This window comes from Ambystoma mexicanum, chromosome 3q (assembly GCF_040938575.1).
Source record: "Ambystoma mexicanum isolate Mex_15411 chromosome 3q, UKY_AmexF1_1, whole genome shotgun sequence".
Lineage (NCBI taxonomy): Eukaryota > Metazoa > Chordata > Amphibia > Caudata > Ambystomatidae > Ambystoma > Ambystoma mexicanum.
In genome coordinates, this window is record NC_090926.1 from 270,889,673 (window position 1) to 270,909,157 (window position 19,485).

At 47.0% G+C, this 19,485-nt stretch overlaps 1 protein-coding gene across 3 annotated transcripts in view; it reads left to right on the top strand.

Moving 5' to 3' along the window:
- The window catches only part of ANKRD52 (ankyrin repeat domain 52), a 1,656,133-nt gene that overhangs the window by 381,180 nt on the left and 1,255,468 nt on the right, over nt 1-19,485 (top strand). For all 3 annotated transcript variants that reach the window (XM_069653745.1, XM_069653746.1, XM_069653747.1), the window contains one exon: nt 3,280-3,358. In XM_069653745.1, the coding sequence (XP_069509846.1) occupies nt 3,280-3,358 (79 nt within the window). The remainder of the gene's footprint in view (nt 1-3,279; nt 3,359-19,485) is intronic.

The window sequence follows — 19,485 nt, forward strand, 5'->3', positions numbered from 1 at the left end:
GCCAACCGTGGTCTGGGCCAAGGCAACGTAGGCAGAGGGCATGAGGGTCTGAAGTCGGAAAGAGCCCGTTGCAGGATGGGCACCTGCTGAACCCTGTCGAGGTCGACATGCGCCAGGGAGGAGCTGTGGCGTCTGAGAACCCAGAACCTAATTGATAAAAGACAAAAGAAGATATAGAGGAAGAATCTGCGCGTGGAATTACATGGCCGAAGCCAAACTCAGGAGCGCTGGTGAATTCGGCCCATTCCCGTCGATGTGGAAAAGGGGACTGGGGTGTGGCGCCTGAGGGCGGAGTCAGGGCAGCACAAGCTCCCAGGGCCGCGCATCCGCATGCCTCTAAATTTAGAGGGGGAAGAAGATTTTTCTGGTGAAAAAGGTTCTGTCTCCCGTCCCTCGCGAGCGATGCCCATGCAGTATGGAGAAAAGGGGACGGGACGTAAGAGTATAACTTTACTTACATTTGTAACTTTCTAGACCCAGCACACACTATCTTACAATAGGGTGCTGGAGGGGTTACTTGGCATCCCCTTTTCTAGCTTCTCATGTAACAATTTTATGTTACCCTTTTCTCACTGAATGGGTAGTGGCAGTGGTTTACTTTTAGCTACTGTGGTGTGCATTTACCGCGGGCTGCATTCGCAGCTGCAGTAAAGCACCCAAGCGTGCCATTTTTGTCAAAATGGCCCCGGTCTTCTTTTTTTGCTATTTCTTCTTGGAAAGGTCCTCCTTGAGATTTACTCTGTCTCTCAAACCAGGTTTGGTCCCTTTGTTTGCTTTGTCTTTGGCAGAATTCACGAGTGAAGCCCGCCTCTGGCTCCAGGGTGTCTGGGGTGGGCAAGAAGTGAGGGAGGTGCCCGAAACTCCCTGTGCTTAGTCTCCTAGGAGACCCAAAATGCACTCAGTGATGATTGGCCGGCTGACTGTCTGGCAAGGACAGCCACCCTGCTGGGTGACTAACAGCTAGGCTGGAAGGAATGGGAGAGAACTGAATTAAAGGCAAGGCTTTTGGCTTTGCAAGCCAGTCGACCACTGGACGAAGGAACCGAAGAAGAACTTGAAGAGGACCCCTGCTGCAACTCCTGGACCGTTGGTTTGCCCCGTGAAGCCCTGCTGCAGTGCTGAAACTCCAAATTCGTATCGCCGGAGAAGCCCCTGCACGGACGACTTCTCCCGTTGAGTTAGTGGGTCCATTCAACTCCAGAGTAAGCCATCTGGACATTCTCTCAGAGCCGGTTGCATTTCCACAAAGTTGCTGCTGGAAACTGAAACGCCAGGGAGAGGACCACCAGATTGTGTGTGTTGCTTTTAAGTTGGCCAAGAACTCCAGGAAAAACCTCTGGATTCCCAGGAAGCAGGACTAACCGAGCCTGAGCCCCCTCAACAGAGTGCAGACCGCAGAATCAAGGAAAGTCTATCACGACAGCCAGAAACCAGTGTTGCTATTTGCGGTAGTCCCGAGGAGCTGAAACACAGTGCCACTTGTTGGAAAGATTGCCGGTTGCAAGGGGTGACAGTCCCCTTGCAGAGCATAAGTCCTAAGAAGTCCTCCCTCTTGTTCCCACGACTGAGGGCCAGGAACAGTGAGATCTGCATAGCTGCACAGGAACAGGAGTCATCTGCTGCACTTTTTATTCAAAACAGAGGTACTGTAAAGTCTGAGAGATCTTGCCTCTCATTGTAGAGTTGCATCTTATACTACTCACAAGTCTAATTAGCTTGTGGCCCTACATTTGATTCTTCTTTTCTTCAAAGACTTCTAAAACATTGTGCAAAAACTTTTCTACTTACCTACCCTAAGTGCTTCAGCCTATATAAGACTTTTGCCCATTGACTTTGGCTTAGCCTGTAACACTGAATGACTCTGCTTAGGGGATCCAAAAGTATTTGCGATCTCTTGTGTGTTCTAATAACCTTTTCTTTCAACAACTTCCAAAAGTATTCTAAATGCAAACAGTAAGATATTAATGTCACCACACCCTAGCTATGAAGTCACCTGAGGGTGTAGGTTGTGACTGTGGGCCATCCCAAAAGGGTCTTTCCTGAGTTAGTAACTAGCAGTGTACACTTTTGAAATGCATTTGTGTGTTGCTTTTATATTGCTCCCTTCTGAAGAAGGCTTATTCGAACTGACTGATAAATTAATAATTGTTTATTTGAGAAACCTTGTGTGTAAGTGTTTATTTGAATACTAGTCACTGTGAATCTATGTAACTCCCCTACAGCTCACTTTGACCCCTCTTCAGCTAAGCATGGCTGCTCAACACGCTACCAACCTGCGTAATACAAGCTTATACCATAGGTTGGGTTCCTATTGCCAGGAGGTCAGGGTTGTTGTAGTGCACCCAAAGGGTACTGCATACAATCTTGCCTAACATAGGGAATATAACTTGACCGGTTCTTACAATTTGAACTACATCTGCATTACTTACCTGTTTTACATGAAATTTTATTTGCTGATGTATAGTGAATGACATGCTGGTGATGGTATATATTTCTATCTTAGAGTAGTACGTGATAATACTACTGTCTAATTTTATTTGTCATTTTGTTAAAAAGTCCTAAATAAATTACTGTATTTTTTAACTGACTGTATATGCTGAATTTTTGTGTGCGGACTCGCTGAAGGCCATTAACGACACTCAAATTCTCCTGAAACTAAGCCTGGACTTCTGTCCACTCTACCCTGATTGTGTTATGGCTAAACTCTAAGCTCCCTTTTCACCATAACCAGTGCCCGCCTAAAATCTTTTCACCACGCCTGATTTAAAAAAAAATCAATCTTAACAATGTCTAACAAAGTGTGCATGTGATTGCATGTTTACTGGGCATGTGATATGCTTGTAACCTTTCGCAGAACCCTCAACTGTAGACTTTTACCCTTGGGATTGATGGACTCACTTATACTCTCCTCCCACCCCATCTTTAGTGACGCATGCCATAGAATACAGCGGAGTACCATGTAAAATTCGATACTGCTGTCGCATATTTACTGTAACTGCAATCTGTGCTGCGCCTGAACACAATACATACTGCTGCTAATCTGATGTCACTGCACTAATCTGCTAATAATTGGACATTTGCTTCTAATTGTAAATTTTGTAAACCACATGCAGTATAAATGTCTGTTTATTTTCATAAATCTTCAAATTATGGTTTGCCAATGGCAATATAACCCTATACACTTCAAAGCCATAACAATGGTAGCAAGCACTATATATGAAGTAAAATAACATATGTAGAAGTGTCAGGTTGTAAGTTGGCTTTTATTTGCTTTCCCAGAGTAAAGAAGGAAAGAGCCCTCTGCACATGGCTGCCATTCACGGACGGTTTACACGTTCTCAGATCCTCATACAGAATGGTGAGTACCATCCCTAAACTTTGTTTCCATCATCTGCCTCATGGGTGTTTTTTACCCAGATTGTGCAGTGCATAGCAGGCCCTTTTACTAGTTTGCAAGTGCTCTGCTAGCAAGGATTACCTAGCTTGAAAATGCATAACTGCATTCCTACTTCTCACCTTTGGTAAGGGCCGCATCGTTTTGTACCCACCGGCCCTACCATTGCTTTGAAATTGTTTCCTTTGTCGTTGTCTATCTGGTCAGTTAAGGAAGGGGTGAGGTGTGAGACAAGTTCTTAAACGGTCTATGATTCTACTGTTGGGCTCTCCACCCTCATAGCATGTGTAGTTCTTGAGTTGGAAGAGTTCACTGAGGAAATTTGCAAACTAGTTGTTGTGTTCTCTGGGCAATGTGGTTGTTCCTAAAGGTAATTTAGTGGTCTCCCCCATGGGAGGTAATGCCCTACGATAGGAGTACTTCTAAAAGCAATATTTTATTTTTAATCGTAATAGCCTCTTGGCAGTTTGAAGTCTTCTTGAGGATACTAGTGGAGTGATTGTTTTTTCCGAAAACAGATTCATATCTCTCTCTCTCTCTCTCTCTCTCTCTCTCTCTCTCTCTCTCTCTCTCTCTCTCTCTCTCTCTCTCTCTCTCTCTCTCTCTCTCGCTGGAGCACTTGTCTTTTCTGAGCTTAGTGCAAAACCTTTAACAAGCATGGCAGGTATAGACTTCCCTTTATCTCGGAAGCCGTTTAGTATCTCCAGAGTTAGTTGCAGTCTAGTGCCCAGCTGCTTGCAAACTACAATAGTCTTGTCTGTAGTGCTGGGCTGTCTGGGGAATTGGGTGAGAGTAGTGGGACAGGCAGTCTATAATTGTAGCAAGTGTGTCAGGGTATTAGCTTTCTTCTGCCTTTCATCTATCATAGATTAACATGCTTTGTTCATTCCTGCATCGTCATGCTGGGAATCCTCTGTACAATTTTGATAGCAAACGAAATTCCACTCTTTTAAAATGATTTGTTTCACCAAGATCCTCTGCTGAGGGCTTAGACACCCTTGGCAGGTTTAACCTTTCTATTAAGTTTAACCTGACTATCCAAGTGGTAGCTAAGCAGAGCAATTACAGCTCCCCTCTTGTTAGGTGTTTATGGTGGAAATAAAGTACGGTTGGCACTAGCTCACACATATTTTGCCAATCTTTGTAAGATGCTCTCCTCTGTAGCCTTTGTGAGTACTCTTCGTTTCCCAACCCTTTTGCGGTTCCACCCCACCCCTTTTGCCTTGTTTACCACTTTTAGGAGCCATCATATATTTTATTTCCACGGTGGTCTGTGTGCAATCTGCAGACTTTATGGAGCTGAAGATTTTGTTTCTCTGCCAGCCCCTTTGTTCATTCCTGATGACATGGTGCTTGGGACTGTTGTGCAGCCTTTTCCTATAGCTTTGGCCAGGTGAGGGATTGGGGTCAGGGGGAAGAGCCTAAAAACGCTGGGACAAAACTCGGGTGAAGTTTCCAAAGTATTTGGTCCTTTCGCTCCACAACACATTCACAACCAACCAGATCCAAGCAGGAACGGGTTTGAATTCAGGTTTACACACTCAGCAAACCAAATTCTCTAGGGATAAGCCAAGAGGTAGAGAACAATGCCCACGAGGATCGTTGTCCTCAAAGCAATGACTCTCAAATTCAGGTCCCCGACCGTGTGTCTCCAGTAGAAGGACTCATACAACATTTTACACACGCATGGGAGAACATTACATCAGGCGAGTGGGTTTTAGACAATAATCAGGGGATACTGCATTGAGTTTCTTCAGCCTCCTTGCAGTCTGTCTGCTGGAACGAAAAAAATGCCAAAGGAACTGCTGAAGAAAGCAGTTGAGGTTGTACTCGTAAAGAACGCCATCGGTCATGCACCCTAGCATCACGTAAGCGAAGCCATTTACTCACTTTACTTTCTTGTTCTAAAGAAGGACAAAACAAAAAGACCAGTGCTAAACCGCAGACCAGCAAACATGTATGTAAAACCTGATTGTTCGGAATGACAACTCTTGAGGAGGTCATCCCTTTACTAAAAAGAGGAACATACATGTCAACACTAGACATGAAAGGTGCAATTTTCCCCAGCCACAAAAAAATTTCTAAAGTTCATGGGACAGACTTAACACTACCAATTCAAGCTACTACCTTTTGGAATAGCATTGTCATCTCATATGTTCACGAAGGTTCTTTCGGTAGTGGCGGCAAGCTTTTTCAGAGAAAATATAAATATTTTACTCTGTGGTGACGGCTGGCTTAAAACAAGTAAAACAGTACAGTCCTGTTTGCACAATACACAAGCAACTGTGAACCAATTGCACAAGCTAGGTTGTGCTATCAATGAGCAAAAGCCAAGCCTAGCACCATCACAGGAGAAAACAGGTTACAGGAGCCATAATAGAAAATACAAGCAACTCTAGCACAAATTCCCAACTACCAAGTGGGAAGGAATATATCAGTGAGAAACGTTATGAAGCTGTTAGGCATGATGGCATTATGCATCTACATCATCCCACATGTATGCCTAAACATGCACACAACACAGAAATGGCTCTCACATCAGTTGTCTCATGTAACTGATGATTGGGAAAACCTAGTGATTATATCATAGGTTTTAATTGCTCTGCATTGGTGGACAAAAATAAACCTCTTAAAGGCTAGGCCATTCAGGTAACTGCCATTACCGATAACACTAACTAAAGATGCATCACTACTAGGATGGGGAACTCCCTGTCAGCTCACAACCCAAGTAGCATGCTCGGGGAAGGAACAGGAAAAACACGTTAACGTGTTAGGAGTCCTAGTCATCAAGATGACACTATTATGCTTCCAAACAAGAATATCCAACAAAGGTGTGCTCCTCAGCATTGCAATGTCATACATTAACGAGCAAGGGAGCACATGTTCCTTAGCACTATCCATCGTAGTGCAAGACATATGGATATGGTGCATCATGTCTCCTGGGAAAACTGTCTTGCAGATCTAAGTAGAGTGCTGCAACACAATCCAAGTGGGAAGTAGGCACACAATACACACAGATTTTCAAGAAATAGGGACATCCCACAGTGGATCTATTTGTAAAAGTTCAGAACGTGAAATGCCCCAGCTTTGTACCCATGTACACAGAGAAAGGGTAACTAGCAGCAGAACCCACTATGGATGATCTAGTCGGGGACATTGGTTTACGCTCTGCCCTCCCATCCTGCCAACAAACCCCTCTTCTATGCAAAGTTGTCCCCAAACTACTTACTCTAATACTTAATGACCTGATGTGGGAACGACAGACATGGTACCCGCCCTTCTTGAGGATGGCGATTCAACATATGTGAGGGTGTAGAAGTAAGGATCAACACAGTGATGGCATGTTTTTAGGTAGAAACCTTTATTATACGAGTAAGGGTTGGAGAAATGCCTGTGTCCCTAAAACTAAGAGAGGTTTCCCTACCTCTAAGTAGACTAAATAAATTGTCAGAATGTCCAAATTATAAAGTCTTGTCACGTTTGTGTCCCAAATAGCCTACTTCTGTCCCTAACACTAATAACCTAAAGCAACTGTGCAAGGATGATCTCTTCCTAAAATTAGGTGTTCAGTGTAGATCTTACTAACAGAAAAGTTCCCAGTCTCTTGGGCGATCACAAGTGGCAAAAATAAAGCAATGTTAAAACTGTAGAACGCCAAGGCTAGGGTAGTAGGCCTTTCCCCTAGAATCCTCCTTATAGGCTCTCTCCCCAGTTTGAGGTCTCTAAGACCTACCCCTTTCTTTTGGGGCCTCTCAAGCCTGTACTTGATTAGCCAAATGTCAATAGGCAGTTCACAAGAATATACTCCTTATGCTTCTCCTATTTATCCCACCAACTTGATACTACTTTTGGCCAAGTGCAGGATCTGTTTGCACAATGTAGTCTTCACTTCTTGTGTGTATGTGGGTTCCAGACTTGCAGTATTCCAAATAGCTTGGTTTCTTCCTTGCCAAACAAATGAAATTACTGTTGGGCCACAAACAGGGAGGCATGTGAGCAGTGAAGCTGCAAGCAACTCTGCAAAGGGCAACCAAGACAAGTCTCAACTGAGAGCTAGCAGGGCTACACAGCAAGAGGTAAGTACCCCCTTAGTTTACAGTAGCTTAGGTCTGAAAAAATTGGTTCCAGCTGGCTTCTGTTTCAGTATGACCGATCCTGTTGTTCCTGGGCCTCGGTCGTGGGGACAAGAGGGAGGACGTCTGGGGACTCTTGCACTACGGTTTGAAGGTCGGTGGCAGCAATGGGCAGACGTCAGATTAGCAGCACTTCATGGTTTCTGCTTCTTGCGAATAGTACTGCCGCGGTTCTCGGATACCTTATGGACTTTCCTCGCATCTGGGTTCCAGCACTCTGTTGAGGTGGCTCAGGCATGGTCAGTCCTGCTTCATGGAAGTCCGGAGGATCTTCCTGGAACTCGGGTCTGACTTAGACGAGACACTCGGTTCTGGTGTTCCTCTCCCTGGCAATCGGTTCCTGCAGCAGCAGTGGAAATACAGCCAGCTTCGAGAGGATGTCCTGATGAGTTCGTCTTCGGGTCGATTGGTCCCACCAACCCAAAGGGAGAAGTAGTCTTTTGCAGGGCTTCTCTAGTCGCGGCGAATTCAGAGCTTCAGCAATGCAGCAGAGCTTCACTGGGCAAACCAACGGTCCAGAAGTTGCAGCAAGCGTCTCTTCCAAGTACTTCTAAGGATTCCTTCGTCCAGTGGTCGACTCTGCCTTCCAAGCAAAAGACCTCACCTTCTATGCAGGTTTCTCCCATTAATTCGCAGTTTAGCTGTCACTCACACCTTTGGGTGCATTTCTGTAGCCAAGGGGATTACGCACAGGGGTTTTCGGGCGCCTCCCTCACTTTCTGGCCTGCCAGACATGCTGGCGCCAGAGGCAGGCTTCACCAGTGAATCCCGCCAAAGACAAAACGAACAAGGGGCCCAAACCTGGTTTGACGCGCAGAGTAAATCTCAAGAAGGACTTTTCCAACATGAAATGGCGAAAAAAGACCGGGCCATTTTGACAAAAATGGGCACCCATGGGTGCTTTACTGCAGCTGTAATTGCAGTCCGCGGTAGAAACTCAATGGTAGCCACTGCCACCAGCCATTAATAGTAGAAAGGGTAACATAAACATGTTACATGAGAAACTAGAAAAAGTGGATACCAAGTAACACCTCCCGCATCCTATTGTAAGAAAGTGTGTGCTGGGTCTAGAAAGTTACAAATGTAAAACGTTAATTTTACTTAACTGCTCTTGGAAACAGTAGTTTAACCAAGATAAGGTATTTAAACCTTTGGTAAATCTGGAAGACTTACCTGTGCCACTGCACTGAAGGTGCTGTGTGTCACACAATGTAAACAGATGATGCCTATGGAGTTTGTGAGACTCCAAAACCAAAAGAGAAACCGTCTTCAAATCAATGAAAAACACGAGTGGGGAAAAAGGTCTCATGCTCTCCAGGAAAAGAGCTGCGGATCTCTAAGGTAGAAGGGAATTAGCACATTTCTGAGAATTCTACCTAACAGAAAGGAACTTTAATGTTTTATCATGTTGCATCAGGCCCTCTGAAATAAGAGACTTCGGCACAGAAGGCCCTGATGTTGAAGTTTTGAACTGCATCTTTGTGCTAGAGAAGCCAGAGTTTGCGCTAAGCTTGAGTGTGCTGCCTTGTCCCATGCTGAAAACGTGGGGTAGGGAAGCCAACGGCTTGAATATCCTGACATATCATTTCTTAAACACTTTTTTCTTTTGCACAACATTGTTTCCCACAATATTTGTATTTGGAAGTAAGGATTGGCAATAGGTTTATTTGTATAGGCCCTTTTTAATTTTGACAGACTCAAACAGGATTGCGTTATTTTTTGATGGTCGTGGTTTTCTCCCATCTTTAGATTTATCATTAGATAGGCGTTTTTCAAACCCATTTGAAGTTCAATGAACACCCTTGAACTGTGGTCACTTGTGTCTGTCTTACTGTTTGATACCATGCCTTCCTTGTAATGTTCTCCTTCTCTGTTCTCTGTTTTCCTACTGCTGGTTCTCTGCCCTTTCGCGGCTGCATGGTTTGCTGGTTTCCTCCTTGTGGGATCGTTCTCTCTATGCATCTTAGCTGTGGGATGTTTATACTCATGCGTTGGAAAAGGGAGTTTAAGGAACTAGAACGCTTACTCTGCTTCTCCATAGTCATCCTTAGACTCCTGGTCGTCATTCTCATCTTCTCAGTCCGATGTAATATACTTTGCATTTTCTAAGGTTTGAATCTTGTCAAGTGTATTAGGTGGAGTAACCTGACAATAACAGATATTGGCTTTATCAAAAGAAGGGAGGGGAGGACTGGATATTGAAGAAGGCTTTAGGTGTACTAACGCTGGGGCATACTGCATTCGCTGAACATGGTAGTCTCTAATCCCATTCCCTCGATGCACCATTCCCAGGGGGACTATTATTGCTTGGATGCACCGCTGTGGCCCCATGGGAAAGGTCTCGCCTAGGAGAGAAGTGACGACATTCTCAGATTCGTCACACATGATACATCCATGTCCTCAAATTTGCAGCTTGTCTCCTGAAATCATAGAGCTTCTACATTTTTCATGGAGATTATAAGCGAGGCTAGGAAACCCAACACAAGAAACTGCTCCTTCGAAGGGATTGTGTCCTCCGACGTATTCCTTATCTTTGATAATACGTTTCTAGCTTGCTGGCCTCGGAAATGTTTTCTGTAGAGGGCACTGAGCGTCGACGTCCGCCGAGTCGATGTCCCTCGACGGCCACCATATCGGCGCCGACGTTACCAAAAATAGCCACGCACGGCGTCCGTTGTTCAGTTCCATTTTTCTGCGCTTCGTGGGGCCTCGGAACATCGTTGCTCAGTTCAGTCAGATAACCTAATCTACATCTACTAGAATATACCAACTCGTTCTCGATGACATCTTCATCGGAACCGACAATGCCGCGATCCGGCTTCAAAAAATGTCGAGACTGCGGTAAAAAAATGTCGATAACGGATCCACACAGGATCTGCATGTGGTGCTTGGGAGCCGAGCACCATTGTTCGGAGTGTGAGGACTGCATGTCCATAATGGCGAAAGCCTTGAAGGAGCGCAACGGGAAGCTCGAGAGAGGTAAGTCAGTCAAAACCTCCTCGAAAGTTTCTTTGGCTGAGTCGAGGCATTAGTCTCCTCGCCGTCAAACATTCCCATTCTAGATCTCGAAGTAGCTCCTAGCATTCGTCGAGGTAAAGACACTCAAAGAAGAGACGTTGAAGATCCCCTTCCTCGTCGTCTTCTGTTTCCCCTGAAAGGGTCTCCTGCCCCACAAAACACAGCTCTCAGGCTGAGTGGGAGGAATTCAGGAAGAAAATGTTAAGCGTCTTCGACAAAGCGGCCTCGACCCCCTCGAAGACAGCTGAGGGTGATACCCCGGGTGAAAACCCCAAAAAATCAAAACGCCGCGAGTCGCAGCACCAGGCGAAACATTCCACCTGAGAGCGCCACGGGCCATCGGGTAAGAAGGCACCGGCTTCACCGTCGTCGAAGATCCCTTCGACACATGGATGGGCGCCGTTGTCGAAGGGTTCTTCGACGCATCGGTCTATCGACTCGACGCCATCGTCGACATCGACGCCGATGAAAGAGAAGACCACGGTTACTCCACAGCCAACAGTGATTCCAAGAGCCTCCAGCACGACGCCGAGACCGTTGTCGATATCCTCGAGTAGGATCCTGATCCTCTCGAGTTCTTCGAGCCCTCTTCCAGTTTTCTCGACGCCGTTCTCGGCGCCTTCGAAGCCTGTCACATCGGCGTCTTCGACATCGACGTTTTCTCGCCCAATAATGACGAGTTTGGCTCCTTCTGCCTTAGAAATGGGTTTTATACCATTTCAGAGGTCAGAGTACCCTGGATTATCTTCAATTTATGAAGAAGGGGAAGATTCTAACCAGGAAACCTTCGGGTTGCAGAGGACCACACTACCTGTTTCGGAGGATTTCACCTCTGAGGAAAGAAGATTGAAAGACCTACAGGAATCATTACATGAGGTAAGTGGGCTGGACACTTCCCCAAAAGTGGATTTTGTTAAGCCAGACCCAGGGGAACATGCCGAAACACCCTATAGAACCCTGATGGCAAGAATGATTGAATTCATGGGTTTGTCTGCGCCTTCGAAAGTACTATGGCCGCAGCAGCAGGTGCCTCTTTACCCTCGGCATCTGCCGCCCCCAAACCACTCTGAGGTCTTTCCACACAAGACACCTGTAGGGGGCTGGTTAACTCATCATCTGACGGAATGGCAGGCTATTACGTCAGATGCTTGGGCATTGGAGACAGTTGCCAAGGGTTACTGCCTACCCTTTCTACACATCCCTCAGAGTCATCCACCGGGGAACAGCTATCTAAAAGTTCCAGATCTGCTCCTCTTGCAGGAAATTATAGACCCGCTAGAGAAAGGTGCCATAGAACCGGTACCTGTAGCGGACAGGAACAAGGGCTGGTACTCCCCCCTACTTTCTCATATCAAAGAAGGATGGAGGACTGAGACCCATCCTGGACTTAAGAGAATTCAACAAGTTCCTCAGGAAGGACAAGTTCAAGATGGTAACTCTCTCTCAGATCCTTCAGGCCCTCCAGCTCCAGGACTGGCTGGTATCTCTGGACCTTCAGGATGCTGATTTCCATGTGCCAATCCATCTCAAACACAGGAAATACCGGAGGTTCGCAATTGGCGACTCTCATTATCAATTTCGAGTTCTGCCATTTGGGCTGACCTCCGCCCCGAGGGTCTTCACCAAGCTAATGTCGGTAGTGGCTGCAAGTCTAAGGAGGGAAGGGATCCACGTCTACCCCTACCTGGATGATTGGCTGATCAGGGCTGTATCTTCGGAACAAGCTCAGACCCAGCTAGATTATGTCTGCCACTTCCTTCACAAACTGGGCTTCTCCCTCAATTTAAAGAAGTCACAGATGATACCATCACAGAGAGTCCAGTTCATTGGAGCGGTCCTGGACACTTCCCTGGGAAAAGCCTCGCCACCAGAGGTGAGGGCTCAAGATATTCTGCAGATGGTCAACAAGTTTCAAAATGCCCAATGTCTCCCAGCCTTCGACTTTTTGAGGTTGCTAGGCCTCATGGCATCCTGCATCTTCCTTGTGCCAGAGGCTCGCCTGAGAATGAGAGCTCTTCAGTGGGCACTGAGAACTCAGTGGTTGCAATTCTCAGGGAGAATTTCAGATCTCCTCCGGATTCCGGACAAGGTAGCCCGCGACCTTCAATGGTGGGCCTATCCAGAGAACATCTTGAAAGGAGAACTGTTTTGGCAACCATGGCCGGAGATAACCGTTGTCACAGACTCCTCACTCACGGGTGGGGAGCCCATGCCATCGACTTGACCATCAGCGGTCGTTGGTCTCCATTGGAGTCCAGACTACACATCAACCTATTGGAGCTGAGAGCGATCAGACTAGTGCTGAAAGCTTTCCTGCCATCAGTACAGGGGAGAAATGTCCTAATGATGACGGACAACACGGTGGCCATGCACTACTTCAACAGAAGAGGAGGCGTAGGGTCACTGCCTCTGTACAGAGAGGCGCAATGCTGCTCTGGTTTTGGGCAATTCAGGAAGGAATCTCTCTATCGGCAGTCCACCTAGCCGGAGAGAAGAACTTGACAGCAGACGCTCTGAGCAGGCAGAGCACAGTCTCCCACGAGTGGGAGTTAGCTCAGGAGGTCCTTCAAGAGATCTTCGCCCTTTGGGGAACCCCTCGGGTGGATCTGTTCGCCACAAGCACCAACAGGAAGTGCGATCTGTTCTGTCCAAGGGAATTTCCCCCCGAGAGGAGCTCTAGGAGACGCGTTGGTAGTGGACTGGGAGTTTCCACTCCTTTACGCGTTCCCACCAGTCCGTTATTCCTCAAATGATCAGGAGGTTGAGGAGATTCCGGAAAACCATGATCCTAATTGCCCCGGATTGGGCCAGGAGAACGTGGTACCCGGACCTTCTAGATATGTCCATCTGCCCTCCAATCCGTCTGCCACTCAGAGAATCTTCTCTCGCAGAAGGGAGGTCAGGTTCTCCATCCAGACATCAGAACCCTCAACCTTCACGCTTGGCTTCTGAAAGGGTGAGGTACAAGGATTGGGATCTCCCTGATGATGTCATGGAGGTGTTGCTTTCGGCCAGAAGGCCAGCAACAAAGTCTTTATACCGCTGCCGTTGGAACAAATTTTGCAGCTGGTGTAGAGAAGGAAATATCGACCCTTTTTCATGTGGTACACCAACGGTGTTATCGTTTCTACTCTACTTGGCAAACTCAGGCCTTCAAGTTGGCACTGTAAAAGGCTATCTCGCAGCGCTTTCAATCTTCAAGCGCACTGCGGAGGAACCATCGTATTTCAAACTACCTCTCGTGTTACAATTTCTCAAGGGATTAACTAATGTTTATCCTCCAAAACCATTCCAAGTTCCCTTATGGGACTTAAATTTAGTCTTAAACTTCCTAATGGGCACTCCATTCAAACCACTTCACTCTTGTTCGCTGAGATTTCTCACGCTTAAAACTGTCCTATTGGTAGCACTAACATCTGCTAGGAGGGTGAGCAAGCTACAAGCTCTCTCCTGTAAACCCCCACATACAATTTTCCACAAGGACAAAGTTGTCCTACAGGTGAAGCCTAATTTCCTCCCAAAGGTGGTTTCTGAATTTCATATTACTCAGAAAATTACCTTACCTTTGTTCTACCCTCCTCCCCATCCGGGGAAAGAGGAAGAAAGGCTACATAGGCTGGACCCAAGGCGAGCTCTAAGCTTTTACATCAGCAGAATGGCTAGGATCAGGCAAGCAGACCAACTGTTTGTAGGATACTCAGGTCACAAGTTGGGATTACCCATAACAAAACCATTTCCAGGTGGATTATTTTGGCCGTTCTGGAATGTTACAAACTGGCAGGGAAAGAGCCACCCCAAAATCTTAGGGCTCATTCAACCAGGGGTATCGCAGCCTCTTCGGCCCTCCAAAGAAGGGTACCGGTCAGAGACATATGTGCGGCTGCCACATGGTCGTCCGCACATATATTCACAACATTTTACCACCTGGATTCCTCCACTAGTCAAGAGACTTGGCAAAGTATTATCAAAGATAAGGAATACGTCGGAGGAGTGTGTGTGTGCCCCTCCCCTCCCCCCCACACACCAAATTACAAAACGTTTCAACTTATAGAAGAACAAGTTACTTCTTACCTTGTTACGTTCTTTCGATGGGATGTTCCTCCGATGTATTCCTTATCGCCCCTCCCATCCATCCCGGCAGTAATACTTCCCTTGTGGTTGCAGCTTACGCTCCTTCAAGGTCAATAACCAATTCAGGCATGACTTTTCTTATGCTACAAAACGGAACTGAGCAACGGACGCCGTACGTGGCTATTAATGGGCCTGGTGACGTCTGCGCCGATACGGTGGCCGTCGAGGGACATCGACTCGGTGGACGTCAACGCGCAGCGCCCTCTACAGAAAAACTTTGCGAAGCCAGCAAGCTGGTAACGTATTATCAAAGATCAGAAATACGTCAGAGGAACAGCCCATCGAAAGAACGTTACAAGGTAAGAAGTAACTTGTTATTCTATAAGTTGAAACGTTTTGTAATTTGGTGTGTGGGGCGGGGGAGGGACGCACGCACGCACGCACGCACGCACGCACGCACGCACGCACGCACGCACGCACGCACGCACGCACGATTTTGGGTTGGTTTATAACTCGAGTTTAAAGTATCTTTAGTGCCACTAGCAGCCTATGCTACATCACAACAAAGATATCCTGGTGGGGATAGAGTACCAGTGATTAAGGCATTCATAAACAGGGTTAAGCGCATCCCCACGGTGGGACCCTTAACACAGTTCTACAAAGGCTCATGTGAGCTCCTTTTAAGCCCATGCATAAGGCATGTTAATGAGAACTTATGTATAAGAGAGCTTTTCTGATAACAGTGATATCTGTTACAAGAGTACGCAAGTTATAAGCACTCAATCACAGAACCCTTAGTATTGTGGCGAATCAGAAGGAGGACGCAGACATTCTGAGGACCTGTTTTTCGTGGTTTTATTGAAAGAAAAATGATAAGGCCTAACCTTCCCTATCACTATGGGTGGTCCCTATGTGTGGTACTTACTATGTTGCTTGTCAGTCATTTGTGAATGTCCAAAGGAATACGTTTGCTCTCCAAACTGACCTAACTGACTCTACAAATATGGTCACTAAGGTCAGGGGAATGGCTCCTTTCGCCCGAGTGTACTTCTGTTTCCAGTCTTAGAATTCCTTATGAATATATAGTCTTCAAATAGTCCCTCGTTATTTCTTGTACCAGGTTCTGTAACTCTGTCGGCTATTAGCTTTTCTCTCCTCCTTGTATATAGCTTTAGTGGACCTTTTATAAGATCTGTAGGTTACTCGATTCAAAGTATTCTTGAAGAATATTATTTCTCTGCTAGGCTTTCTCTCCTGGACAATTATGGTTCACCTCGTTCTGATATATTTGATTTTGTATAATTTTCACCAGAACAGTTCCTCTTTTTAAAGGTCTCAAAGCGGAAAATATCGATTTCACATTGATAGATTTTCTTTTGATTGGAAAACCAGCATTTTTCTCTTGAGACCCTTAAAATGCAGTTTCCCTTTTTTTAAACTATTCAGTGGGCTTCATCTCCCGAACCCCCCCATTGTTCCTCCCCTGTTAAAGAAAAAGTTAATTTTTGTGCCAATTCCCTTTAACCTTAGAAACCCCCAGCTCTTTTGCAGGACTCTGGGCTTTGGAATTTTTACTCCTTAGTGGGACTTTTTTACTCACTCCTTCATGTGTTTCCTTGACTGATTTTCTGTGTTCCTTACTGTTTAATGGAGTCTGGTAAACTCCCTAGGCATCTGCTTTTTGCATTGTGACACACCGCACCTTTTGTGCAGTGCCACATGGAAGTTCCTTGGACTTATCTTAATGTTAAGTACATTTTTATTGGGTGAACTCCTGTTCCCAAGAATAGTAAGATGACCCTTGTCTGTGCTGGAGGTGGGGGGGGGGGGTTAAAAGTAACTATTTTAACCCATTCCTCCTGTACCATTTTGTTACACTAACTCACTTGAATGGCTGTTGGCAGTGGTTTCTTTTTTTACTACCTGGTGACCTGTATCTGCAAACTGATAACTCAGCTGCAGTACAGCACCCAAGGGTGACCATTTTCACCAAATGGCCCCCTTCTTTTTTCATTTTCTTCTGGGCTTTTACTATGTTGTTTGAATCTGGTTTGAGTCCTTTTGCCTTTGGCAGGCTACAGCCTTGAAGCCTGCGAAAGGCAAGCCACAAATGTGTGTAGAATACATATTTGTGGTAAACAGTTAGGTGAGTAGCTGCGCAAGGAAATAAGGCAATATGTACGGTGCTCATTAGATATTTATTTTGGGTTCTGAATTAGATAGGAGATGTATGTTAAAAGATATTTGTACTGCTCACTATCACCACCGGAGTGGTCCCCTGGTGGTACTGAAAGAAAGTAGGGGTGTGGGGAGTTAGCAGGGATGAGCTGGAGAAGTGGAAGAGAGCAGTGATGTGCTGTTGTTGGGCTCAGCCCGGAATTCTGTTGGCTGGGCTTGGGGTGTTGTACTGTTGGAGGGCATCGTGTGCTGTTGTGTGACTATGCATGCTTTGTTCTGTTGCAGTGTGGTGAAGTTTGTGCAGATTGCTGTGTTGTAAGTTTGTGGTTGTGTTTTGGTTAGAATTTGAGAGGTGTATGCAGAGGATGAAGTTGTTAGTGGGTTGGTTAGTTGGCATTCAAGGCTTGAAGTGAGGCGCAGATTCTGTAATTCTAATCGGGTGTGGTGTTAGGCATCTCTGCGTCTTTGTCCAGCTCGGGGGCTGTACGACTCATGGTCCCTTTCCAGTATGCTATCCGTTCATATGTATAACCTTGCCCAGGTTGGGCAACCGGCTGCCTACGTGGCCCCTGTTTGTATGCGGGGCGGGCCGGCGTTAGTGCGTCTCTTGCAGTCTTGCCCAGAAAGCATTCCTAATCTAGTAGGAGGATCGGCATTAGTAGGCCTGGGTTGAGGCCTGATGGTATATGGCTTCTCCAGCATGGGGTCTGGCATGGATTCACATGCTCATGAATATTCCCTGTCGTCAGGCTGGGAATCCTCGGTAAAGAAAAAATCAGTATCAGTTTCGTTTCTGATCTGTCTTTCTTAGTAGTAACCAATCACTGATCTTTGGCTCATACTGCCCCCAGCCAATGACTGCCCTCTCCCTAAGCCCCGCCTCTGGCAGCCATCCTCAGATTTGGTAGCATGCAAAGTGGCAGTATGACCAAGTGAAGAGCCGCAGAGGGGCAGGTGGGAGGGTTCACATGTGAATCCATGCCAGACCCATGCTGGAGAACAGTTACAGGTAAGTAACTTCTTCCTTCTCCAGCATGGGGTCTGGCATGGATTCACATGCTCATGAATAAAAGAATACATAGCAGTATACACATGCACAACCACGGGAGGTGGCAAAGGCTCAACATTAAGCATTACATCCAAAACTCAACATTAAGCAATTCTTACCTCCTCACCAGGCTCACCTTAGGCGAACAGGTAGTGCAGCACTGCTTGGCCGACCCTGGACTCCTCCATGGAGTCCCGATCGACGCAGTAGAATATTGTGAAGGTGTGCGTCGACCTCCACGTAGAAGCCCTGCAGATGTCCAGCGGGGGCACACCAGACAGGAACGCCATATTAGCAGCGATCGCTCTGGTCGAATGGGCTCTCGGACGGCCGGGCAGCGGTCGATTTGCCAACCGGTGACAGTGCATGATGCAGCCGCAGAGCCATCTGGAAATGAAGTCTTCGAGAGAGCCTTCCCTTGATTCACAGACCCAAAGCTCACAAACAGTTGTGACGTCTTCCGAAAAACTCTTTGTGCGGTCCACGTAGAACTTCGGCGCTCTAGCTACATCCCGCGAGTGCAAAGTCCTCTCGGCCGGCGTCGAAGGGAAGAAAACCGGTAACACCAAGGGCTCGTTGAGGTGGAAGTCTGATGGCACCTTGCCACCCTCGTGTCATGAAAAGTCAAGTATGGAGGCTTGCAAGATAGGGCCTGGATCTCTCCCACTCGTCGTGTGGAGGTGATGGCCACAAGGAACGCTGTCTTCCATGACAGGAACTTTAAAGGCACCGAATGCATAGGCTCGAATGGGGCCCCCATGAGCCTGGTCAACACCACATTAAGCTCCCACGCCGGGGCAGGAGCCTTCACCGGCGGGAACGATTGGAATAGTCCCTTCATAAATTCCTTCACCAGGCGATGAGACCACAAGGGCGCCCGTCCCGTATTCCTGGTATATCGGGAGATGGCAGCCAGCTGTATTTTGATGGAGGCGTGAGCCAGTCCAGCTTTGGTCAGCGACAGTAGGTACGGCAGTACTTGAGGGGCCGTAATCCGCAGAGGGTTAATCTTCTGTGCACGGCACCAGACAGAGAACCTCTTCCACTTATGACCGTAATTCGAGAGTTGAGGACGCCCTGGCTTTTGCAAGAACCTCTCTGCAGTCAGCCGGGATATCGTACCCTCCAAACTCTAGTGCTGCGACTGTGGGTCATGAATGAGAATGGCGCCCCCTTCTCTGGAGAGAAGATCTGCGTCCGCCAGTAGCTTGAATGGTGGGGACGTTGACAAGTCCAGAAGGTCCGGGAACCAGATCTGCCTCGGCCCCGCCGGTGCGACGAGGATCATTCTGCACCTGGACTTCTTGAGCTGGTTGATGAGGCGGGGCAGCAACGGCAACGGAGGGAACGTGGAAAGAAACGGGCCGTCCCAGGGGAACGAGAAAGCTGGCGAACCTCTGGCACTTGGAGTTCGTTGCCGTCGCGAAAAGGTCGATCCGGGGTTTGCCCCATCGGCAAAAGAGCCGATCCACCTGGTCCTGACGTAGTCTGACGTAGTTCCCACTCGTGGCACGAGCGCAGCTCCCTGCTGAGTGAGTCAGCTATGGTGTTTTTTATTCCTGCCAAGGAATACTTGTTATACCCCTTCTCTCTGCTCCTGTGACTTTTTACTCAGTGTCAACCCTACAGTTATGGATGGTGGC